The sequence below is a fragment of the Myotis brandtii genome, unplaced genomic scaffold (genome assembly GCF_000412655.1).
Source record: "Myotis brandtii unplaced genomic scaffold, ASM41265v1 scaffold1037, whole genome shotgun sequence".
Lineage (NCBI taxonomy): Eukaryota > Metazoa > Chordata > Mammalia > Chiroptera > Vespertilionidae > Myotis > Myotis brandtii.
In genome coordinates, this window is record NW_005353483.1 from 680,525 (window position 1) to 691,616 (window position 11,092).

At 42.5% G+C, this 11,092-nt stretch overlaps 1 protein-coding gene across 1 annotated transcript in view; it reads right to left on the bottom strand.

Annotated features, from left to right (window-relative positions):
• The window catches only part of CPM (carboxypeptidase M), a 75,412-nt gene extending 64,549 nt beyond the window's left edge, over positions 1–10,863 (bottom strand). The window contains exon 1 of the mRNA XM_005856608.2: positions 10,675–10,863. Coding sequence (XP_005856670.1) covers positions 10,675–10,834 — 160 coding nt within the window. The 5' untranslated portion in view covers positions 10,835–10,863. The remainder of the gene's footprint in view (positions 1–10,674) is intronic.
• Between the last annotated feature and the right edge of the window lie 229 nt (positions 10,864–11,092).

Genomic DNA, 11,092 nt, shown 5'->3' on the forward strand with positions numbered 1-11,092 from the left:
TTATTCATTTCAAACGGGCCGGATCCGGCCCACAGGCCGTAGTTTGCCCACGGCTGCTTTGAACAATAAAAAAAGAAAGGGGCACTAGATTAAAAGTAAAAAAAAAAGAAAAGAAAAATCAGATGCTCATATCTATATGATTCTCCCTCTGTATCGTGGGTGATTGGTTCCAGGACCCCTGAGGATAACAAAATCCAAGAATTCTCAAGCCCCGTATATAAAATGGTGTAATATTTTCATATAACCTACATATTCTCCTAAATACTTTAAATCATCTGAAGATTATTTATAATACTTAATACAATATGAATGCTATGTAAATAGTTGTTTAAGGGATAATGACAAGAAAACAAAAGTTGCCCTGGCCAGCTTAGCTCAGTGGATGGAGCATCGGCCTGCGGACTGAAGGGTCCCAGGTTCAATTCCGACAAAGGGCACATGCCTGGGTTGCAGGCTCGATCCCCAGTGGGGGGTGTGCAGGAGGCAGCCAATCAATGATTCTCTCTCATCATTGATGTTTCTATCTCTCTTTCTCCCTTCCTCTCTGAAGTCAATAAAGAAATATATTTAAAAAAAAAAAAAGGAAAAAAAAGTCTATATATGTTCAGTACAGATGCAGCCATGGTAGGCCTAACTATGTAGTACACATCAGCAACAATGTAACCCCCCCCCCCGCCCCCCGCCCCCGAATATTTTAGCTCTGCAGTTGGTTGAATCCAGGAATGCAGAACCCGCGGATAAGGAGGGCTGACTATACCTGAGAATCACGGTGAATGCATCTATTACAAATGCAGGCTAATTCAGCTGTGGTCACTGGTGTCAGAATTTTATGAATGTGAAATATCTCTCAGTCAAGTTCAGAGAAAAACAAAAATCAAAATTTTCCTTTTTATCTAGTTACATTCCTGAAAAGTTTAGTATATATTAAGATGGGGGCGGGGGGGGAGTATTTTGTGTTTGTACATAAAACAGAGTATGGTTTTCAGCTCAGATCATTGTAAGCTGGTCTTTCCTCTATGGAGGGCATTAAAAAATGTAGGGGGCAATTTTTCACTATGCATGTGCCTTGCTATTCTGTGCCTTGCTAACAAGATCAGGAGGATACATCAAGGAATGAACCCCCTACTCATGTGGCCTAAAACTCCTCTCAATTCCCAAAGGTCCCTCTAGGGGGGGCTGCTGCTCTTAATGAGAACCACTGTTTTCAGAAGAAGGCAGTTTGTTGGATGGTGTTCTGTCTGTCCTGTGGGTGTGTAAGCCAGAACCTCTGCCTTCTGTCTCACAATCCAAGAGTTTTGCATTTAGAAAAAAATTAGGTTTATAAAAAAAAAAAAAATGGAATTCAAACTGCTTTGGATGAAACTGTGAATACCAAAAAGGGTTCAAGAAATTCCACAGATCACTCACAAAAAACAAAAACAAGCCCTAGCTGGTTTGGCTCAGTGGTTAGAGTGTTGGCCTGTGGACTGAAGGGTCCCAGGTTCGATTCTGGCCAAGGGCACATGCCCGGGTTGCGGGCTCGATCCCCAGTAGGGGATGTGCAGAAGGCAGCCGATCAATGATTCTCTCTCATCATTGATGTTTCTGTCTCTCTCTCCGTCTCCCTTTCTCTCTGAAATCAATAAAAATATATTTAAAAACAAAACACAAACATTTAATATAGGCTTTTGCTTGGATAATAGAGGATACTTGTCAACTTTTTCAGAATCACAGGGGTTAGGGGCAAGATGTGTAGAAGAGGGTAGGCAACAAAAAGATAACTGGAGAAAATTTTCTCTACAGCAAAGAGATTTAAGGGTTTATTCACTATTGGCACAAGACAGACTAGTTCCAATCACCTCCTCTGTCATTTACAAACTATAAACAATTCATTTTTATCTCAGTTCTTCACATGTTAATATGGGGGTAATGATGGTATTCCATACTATCATGAACATGATTAAGTGAAACATAAATGTAAAGTGCCAGGCAAATAGTAAAATCACTTGATGTTTGTTGGCTGTCATTATTTTATTTTGAAGTTTCAAATGCCACTTGTATCTAGACTATTTCTGTTTAGATATATTTGAGATTTGAAATAAAAATGGCCCTAGCCAGTTTGGCTCAGTGGATAGAGCATTGGCCTGTGGACTGAAGGGTCTGGGGTTCAATTACGGTCAAGGGCACGAACCTTGGTTGCAGGCTCCTCCCCGGTCTGGGCCCTGGTCAGGGCGCATGCAGGAGGCAATCAATCAATATGTTTCTCTCACATCGATATTTCTCTCTGTCTTTCCCTCTCTCTTCCACTCTCTCTAAAAATCACTGGAAAAATATCCTCGGATAAGGATTAAAAAGAAAATGGTTACTAGGTATAAGCACAGAGGATATTCTGTCTCAATTTTCTCTTTTAAATTATACTACAAACAGGATAAATCTAAATCATCCTATATTATAAAAGCCCAGCAACCATAACAGCAGAATGACCAGAACAACCACTCGATCAGTCACTATAAGTTGCACTGACCACCTCTTGGTCCCTTTCCCCAACCGGCAGGCTCTGATCGCCAGTGGCAAACGGGGACCCGGGGTGGGTGGCAGGAGATGCGGGTGGCACCAGGCCAAGGCCCCTGCCCCGCTGGTCGCCCCACACACAGAGGGCAACTGGCGGCAGGGGTGGGGCCGGCGAGTGGGCGGGAACGGCCCACCTCTCAGTCCCTCCCCTGGCTGTCAGGCTCCCATCACCAGATGGGAAACAGGGAACCAGGGGGGGTGGCAGCTGGGGGCGGGACTGGTGAGCGGGCGGACCGGGCTGACCTCTTGGTCCCTCCCCCACGCCCGCAGGCTCCGATTGCCACGATGGTGAACAGGGAACCAGGGTGGGTGGTGGCGGGGGGCGGGGCCAGCTGCCAGCAGCCGGGGAAGATGGCCCTGATCGCAGGCTAGGCCTGGGGACCGTACCCACGCTAGATTTCATGCGCTGGGCCTCTACTTTCCTTATAAGAAAAGAAAAAGAGCAGTGTCTTTAAAAAAACAAACCTGAATAATTATAAAACAAGGCCAATATCCAAAAAGATGTTTCAGGGGGAAAATTTGCATTTCAAGTTAAACAAGGGGAAAGACTTGCTAAATCAGTGTAACTTTAAATCACAAACATGTGTATTACAGCTGCAATTCCTAGATTTTAGTGGTTTTCTTGATATTCATTCCTCAATATGTCCCCATCTTTTACATCACAAAGAGCATTTATACAGGATCTCAAGCAAACTGGCTTTGTGACCACACTTGAGAAATGAGGATCACACAAAACTAAGTGTTGTGGCAAAATTTAACATACATGCCCCACCCCCCTAGAACAAATCGCCAGCCAAAATCTACACAGTTGAGGGCAGCAGACAATGAGAGATCAGTGTATGTGAACACAGTACATGCCTCTTAGGGGCAGGAATCTAAGCCAAATCTCGGGAGACTTTTGAGCATCTGAAATTGTATAAAGATTCCTGGCAGAGGAATTAAATAAGTATCTGTTCAATGAATACATGAAGGTGAGAGCACTTGGGGAGGAAAGCATGAGAAATAAATTCTTCCTTACACATTAAACACAATGAAAAATTGATGGTACAGTAATCTTCCATCATCATCATCATCATCATCATCACCTCAGCACAAGATCTATCCTCTTAGAAATTGTTAAGCATACACTCCAGTATTATTAAATATAGGCACTATGTTTTACAGTAGATCTTTAAGATGTATTCATCTTATATAACCAAAACTTTGTACCCTTTGACAAATACTACAGTAATCTTTCAAACCATTAAGGCCAGTATTGATTTATGAGTGGTATAAGATTTAGAGTTGTTTTTTTTCTTAGCATACATTTCTCCTGAGATTATAAATCAATACAATCCTTTTGGAAGGCAATTTGGTTACATGTATCAAATACATAAAACTGCTTAAGACCCAGTAATTTCCTTTTTGGAAATGTATCCCTAATAGCAGCTAATGTATCCCTAACAGTAGCTCTTACGTAGTGCTTATTATGTGCCAGGAGTTACTCTAACAACCCAGGGTCACACTGCCTACAAAGTAAAGAATCTAGAAGTTGAACTTGGACTCTTTGGTTCCAAAGCCTGTGCTCTGTCAACTTTTGCTGTCTTAGCTACAAAGATGTTCACTATGACATTATTTATAACAGGAAAAGTTTAGACGCAAACTAAAAGTCCATCAGTGGGGTATGAGTTAAATAGGCAATAGTACATCTATCGATAGGACACAAAGCAGGTATCAAAAATCAAGTTTTCGCCCGGCCGTCGTGGCTCCGTGGTTGAGCATCGACCTGTGAACCAGGAGGTCACAGTTCAATTCCTGGTCAGGGCACATGCCTAGGTTGCAGGCTCTATCCCCAGTAGGGGGCATGCAGGAGGCAGCCAATCAATGATTCTCTCTCATCGTTGGTGTTTCCACCTCTTTCTCCCTCTCCCTCCCTCTCTGAAATCAATAAAAATATATATTTTTTTAAATACCAAGTTTTCTAGATAACATGTTTTCATGGACAAACAAGATGTGTGGCTCAGTGGGAGAGGGGAAGGCACGTGTTATCTTTGGATGGTGAGATTTTAATTTTCTTTTTTGGTGTTTTGTTGTATCTTCCAAATTTTCTAAATGAACTTGAATTTTTGTACCCAGAAAAATATTACTAAGAAATTTCTCTCGCCCTAGCTGGTTTGTCTCAGTGAAAAGAGCATCAGCTTGTGCACTGAAGGGTCCCGGGTTCGATTCTGGTCAAGAGCAGATGCTGGGGTTTCGAGCTCGATCCCTAGTAGGGAGTGTGCAGGAGGCAGCCGTTCAAGATTCTCTCTCATCACTGATGTTTCTATCTCTCTCTCCCTCTCCCTTCCTCTCTGAAATCAATAAAAATATTTTTTTTAAAGAAATTTCTGTCTAGATCAGCACAGCCCATCAAAATATAGTTACATATGTAATTTAAAATGCTCTAGTAACCATAACCACATTAACAAAGGTAAAAAGAAACAGATGAAATTGTGTTTCTTATTTAAACTACATATTAAAATATTATCATTTCAATATTTAATCTTTATAACCTATTAATGGAGTAACTTACTTTTCTGTACTAAGTCTTCAAAGTGACTTCAGGGCATCTCAGTTTAGTATAGTCACATTTCAGCTGCTCAATTACCAAGTGGCGAATGGGTAGTGTAATGGACAACACAGCTACAGGCCTTTGGCGGAAGCTGTACTCTCACATCAAATGTGCCCAAACCACGAACCTGAAACCCTTCACTCACAACCTCCGCGGACATGTAACCATCTACATCCGTGTCAAGCTGCTTCTTTAAAGAGAAAAGACGTGCTTGGGCGACAGGTGAAGCTGAGTTTGAACCCTCCCGCTAACACTTGCCAGCTGTGTCATTTTCAGCACGTTAACTTCTCTGTGTCTCATTTGACCTGCTCTATAAATGAGGATAATGCCTACTTTCAGTTGTTGAGATTGAAATAATGTATTAAAATACCTAATACATAGAAAACACTTGATAACAGAGATTTTTATTATTACCCCTTGACCTTTGCAACCTTCCTTAATCAGATAAAAGGTCCCAGAACTAATTTTTTTGGGGGGTGGTGGTGTGAAGAGCCAAGCAGTGGGAACCCACAATAAATACATTTGTATTTTAAAGCAGGCTACCTGATGGCAGGGGACAAATGGCACGCATCGTTGCTTGCTTCACACAGTACCTGCCCAGCAAATATTCATTAAGTAAACACAGATTACTGAATATGTACCAGGTATCCTGCTACACAAGGGGCATTAGGGATTTTTAAAAAGGGGCGGGGAGAGACGCTTCCTTAACTGAATGGAGGGATGAACCAATGACCATTGTACTTTTACTGATTTTTCTCAACTCACTTGCCAGGTTGTTTTGCTTGTTTGTTTTGAGTTGCTTCTCTCGTTTCATGTAGATTTTCTTTTACTATGGCATTAGGTAGTGGGGTTTCTCCAAAAGATTCAACTGAAATATGGTCAGTCTACTACGTCTGAATCTAGGTGAAGGGTATACGTGCATTCAACTTTGTGTGGTTTTCAAACACTTCAAAATTAAAAACTGAAAAATATAACAGAAGTCAATTCTTATGACATGCATCAATGGTTTTATAACATCACTGTTTATAAAAAAAGATCAGAAACTATACTGATGCCCGAAAAAGGTGAATGACTAAGAAAATCCAGATAACCAAATGTATAAAATACTATATAGCAACCAATTCACATCTGCAGATTTTGTCAATTCATAAAAATATGCAATGAAATAATGAGAAGGGGGGGTGGCAGAGTAGAATCCATTACAACAATGAAAATATATAAAATATGCATTTACAAAAATAAAAAAATGTATTTGGTGAGGTAGGAATATTACTTCCCCTTCTGGGTAGGTTGCCCATGTTCATAACAGAAAAAGAAAAAATAAACATCACGTATAATAGATCCTGTTTGCTAAGTAAATTTATCTTACACTAGAGGGCAGATTGGCCGGGAGAAACGGCCTATCTAGTGAAGAGCGCCAACAAAGGAGCACTGTCCTTAATGCCCCTACTAACACGCAGAGAGGCTGCGGCCACGGACTCCCAGCTACCACTGTGTAGGTTCACTTGGAATCTAAGAGCAGATTTGGGGTTTTTCTCAAGCTGAGTGAATTACTCAGAGCATACTCAGTACAAACGTTTGACCACCAGTGTCAGGTGTTCTTTTCACAGGATAACTCCTCAGTTCTTTAACCACAGGAACTCGTATAACAAACAACAACAACAACAACAGAAAGCCTGCTGGTCCTGTTACTGGAGAGACAGGAAGATCTTGGTTCTTGTTTTCTTGCGGGAAAGATCTCAGTCAAGAGACAAAGTGTACAAAAGCAGGCACGAATTTATTGAGCGCAGCAAAAATATACTTAGGAGAGTGAAACAAGGAAGGGCATAGAGCAGCGGTTCTCAACCTGTGGGTCGCGACCCCTTTGGGGGTCGAACGACCCTTTCACAGGGGTCGCCTAAGACCATCGGAAAACACATATATAATTACATGTTGTTTTTGTGATTAATCACTATGCTTTAATTATGTTCAATTTGTAACAATGAAATTGGGGGTCACTACAACATGAGGAACTGTATTAAAGGGTCTCGGCATTAGGAAGGTTGAGAACCACTGGCCTAGAGGAAGCCACAGGAGAGCCCAGGCTGGGCTGCCTTGGCTCACTGGGAAGTCAGAGAACAGGGGGCATTGGAGACAGGTTCAAGGGGCTAGCCCTGGATTAGCTGCTGCTCCCCATTGCTCCCTGGTTGCAAGTATCATAGGGTCCCTTAGAGGTTAGCAGATAAGTGGGGGGTAGGGGGAGGGAATGGCACGGGCATGCTCCTTGGAGGGTGAGTGCCCTGGGACCTTCACTTTTAGGGGTTTTAAAGGCTGAGTGTTGCCAGGGTTTCAGGCTCAATCCCCAGTAGGGGACATGCCAGAAGCAGCCAATCAATGATTCTCTCTCACCATTGATGTTTCTATCTCTCCCTCTCCCTTCCTCTCTGAAATCAACACAAATATTTTAAAAAATAAATAAAGGCCTAGTGTTTAGACGAGGTCTTAGGGGCAGATCAATAGAATATTCATCAGCTTTATGCTCAGGTACCAAAATGAGATTTAGTCTCTTAATTTGTCTGTCCTTGGGTGCGGTTGGAAAATGGCACTAATTGGATTTCTGTTATCTGTCTCCCTGAGTAGGGCTATTTAAACTATTTACTCTCTGGTTGGGGAGGAGAAGTGCAAACCATTTACTCTTAAGTGTCCTTGGTTTAAGGAAGATAAGATTTATTAGGTGGCTGCAAACTGCTGTTTAAGTAACTTAGTTTCCCTATTCTGTTTGTCCTGGAATTTTCCTAGCTTCTTACTATTCTATAATAGTCTATGGTCTGGTATCACACAGGACAGATCAAAATAGCTGGCTTGCATTAAGAGACTCCCCAGCTTTCAAGAACACTTTGTGCTTGAAGAAATAAGAACTTACCAAATCTAGTACTTAATCCAGTATTAAAATTAACAACATCCTTCTCACCTTGTGGTTTAAATGATGACCAAACAATAACTCAAGCTAGTTGTGGTCTGAATTTTCTTTATTAATATAATTAGTATTCTTAGATCTTCTAAAATTGTCCTTCTCTAACCTTAGGGGAAATGATTTCAAAAGGTTGAATACATATGCTGATTCAAGGTATGCTTTCTCATGCATCCTACCTCTATAATTTTGGATTACAGAGTAATTCTAGCACCAACTCGTTTGGCAATGTTGTTTTAAAACAAAGGCACCATTATACACATAAGCCCAGGATTTTATTTATATTTTGCATTGCACATGAGCAAAATGTATGTAATACTTCTTTAATATAAACCTTGGGGGGAAAGAATAAGAATAGGGTCATTAAGAGACTCCCAAGGGCTGAAAAGCTCAGAGCTAAAACCTAGGTAGGGTTTGAAGGTACAAAATTGAGATCCAAACTGTTGTAGGCATTAGACCAGCGGTTCTCAACCTGTGGGTCGCGACGCCTTTGGGGGTCAAACGACCCTTTCACAGGGGTTGCCTAAGACCATCGGAAAACACATATATAATTACATATTGTTTTGTGATTAATCACTATGCTTTAATTATGTTCAATTTGTAACAATGAAAATACATCCTGCATATCAGATATTTACATTACGATTCATAACAGTAGCAAAATTACAGTTATGAAGTAGCAACGAAAATAATTTTATGGTTGGGGGTCACCACAACATGAGGAACTGTATTAAAGGGTCGAGGCATTAGGAAGGTTGAGAACAGCTGCATTAGACATACATGAGCAGAGCAAGAACAATGAGCCGAGTACAGAAGGTCATGGGGATGGAAAGCCTCAGGTGCCTAGTGGACAGTCACTGGGAGGGTGGGACCTTGCCCCCAGGGTAACTTTTCCTCCCCTATGGAAGGTCAGGAGCTTGGGCCCTCTGACCTTTTCTCCCCAGAGATAACATCTATGCCTCAGTTGTCAGGATCAGATAAGCGACACAAACAGCCACGTCAGGACCACCTGCATTGAGTAATGACCACCTGCCCTGGTGCCGGCCAATCAGTGTGGAGACCACAACCCCGAAAGGACACACCTGGAAAACTGCTGAAAATTCTATTAAGATCTCCCCTTGGGACCTCCCCTAAAATATCCACCCTTAAAACCTTAGGACCGAGGACCCAGGGCGCTCTCGCCCTCGGGAGCACACGCCTGCCTTTCTGTTCCCTTCCCTTCCCTCTTCTCCTCCTCACCCCAGGCCTGTTACCATTAGCCCCTTCACTCCCAAGCTCCCAGGGCCCTTCCTTTAGCTCTATAACTTGATTCCTGAGCCCATTTCTTCTAGGAATTACTGTTTCTACCTCTGTACTTTACCCCATAAATGTTCTCTTACAGTGTGGGTCTTGCTCTGAATTCTTTCCTAGCCAGAACCTAAGTACCGAGGTTGCTGAACCCAGGTTTGGTCTCACCCACCAGCCAGACACCTGGTGCTGGTTCCTGCTGCCCACAACAAAACTGCATAAACTTGACAAATCTTTTGATTTAAGGGTTAAATTTTCTGGTAATCTCTTTGTAGGTACCAGTACAATAAAAGAGGATTAAGAAGTAATATCTACCCTGGACACAGAGGATGCTGTGGTGAGCGCCTGGGGGGGGGGGGGGGGAGAGACAGGGGGCGAAGGCGGGGATGCGAGCAGTCTGGAAGAGGTTAATGAGGGGAAAAGGAGGACCTATGTAATACTTTCAACAATGAAGATTAAAAAAGAATAGCTAATAACATTATTTATCTTGCCCCCAAATGTCCGAGCCCTGAAGTACTGATCTCAGAGCCAATCCTGGTTGTAAAACTTATCAACTGGGTGACCTGGGGCAAAATCCTTAATATCTTTATGATTCAACATCCCTGTCTATAAAAATGACAACTACTTAATATAAAGTTATATATTTATACTTAATATATAGTTTCTACATTAAATCACTAAAGCAATGAAACCACAGACGTGAATGCAGAGGCGGTGCCAATCACTATTAACATTTCTTATCCAGCAACTGTCTTATTCAAATGGATAATTATAAAAACAGCCTTTAACAGTATCAGAGCCACTTTTTTTTTTTTTGCACTTTAAGCATTTGGACTAATTATACAAGACATGGAAATCTCACCAACAGAACTGCACTGTTTCAGTTTAAAAGAGACCTTTAGACTTGATACTAACAGTCCGAGTCATATTTAAAGAAATCAACTAAAAGGGAAACCTGAGATGGACTTCCTTGGCAGCTTATCTACAAAAGGAACCAAAATACACACCCCAGCCAACCAATGTCTGCAAGATCCAAAATGACAGAACACCATCAACTCCTAGGACTGAATGACTCCGAATGACGGCGGAGACATTCAGCAAAACTCAGGTCGTCCTATTGCTACTCCTCTAACAAGATAAAATTACACAACACACAAAAGCACAAGGCCACCAACAAGCAAGGCAGTGGTGCACCCGCCTGGAGCTCCTCAGCAGCTTCATAGCCAGGGGTCGCGAAGCTAAGGTCTATGTATTAAATGAAAGCAAGGTTTGGAAAGGCGCACGAGACGGACCCTACCTTTCACAGACTTCCCAATACTGTGTAAGTGAGTGATAGAACTGTAGTTTTGGGCAACATTCTTCAAAAACGTTTCCATCTCTTCCTGGTGGTGGTAGCTGAAATCCAGCGCGGCCACCAAAGGCAGCAGCAGCCCTAGCCAGAGGCGGGCGAAGTCCATGTTCTAGAGATGAATAAAAAGGATAATCAAGCTGAGACCCGGCAAGGAAGGGGATGGGGCGGGTGGGGAGCTGGTGTGGACCTTACTAGCCCGGGGCGCTGACAGTCTAACGTCAGATCTCCCGACACTACGGTTCCCTGCTGCCTAAGGAGGCAAAAGTTGGAAGCAACACCTTCGGGAGTTAATGCAACCGGAACACGGGCACAGCCTGGGGTGCCTTCCATCCCGCCACCCGCTCCTCCCTCTCCTCCCCGCGTC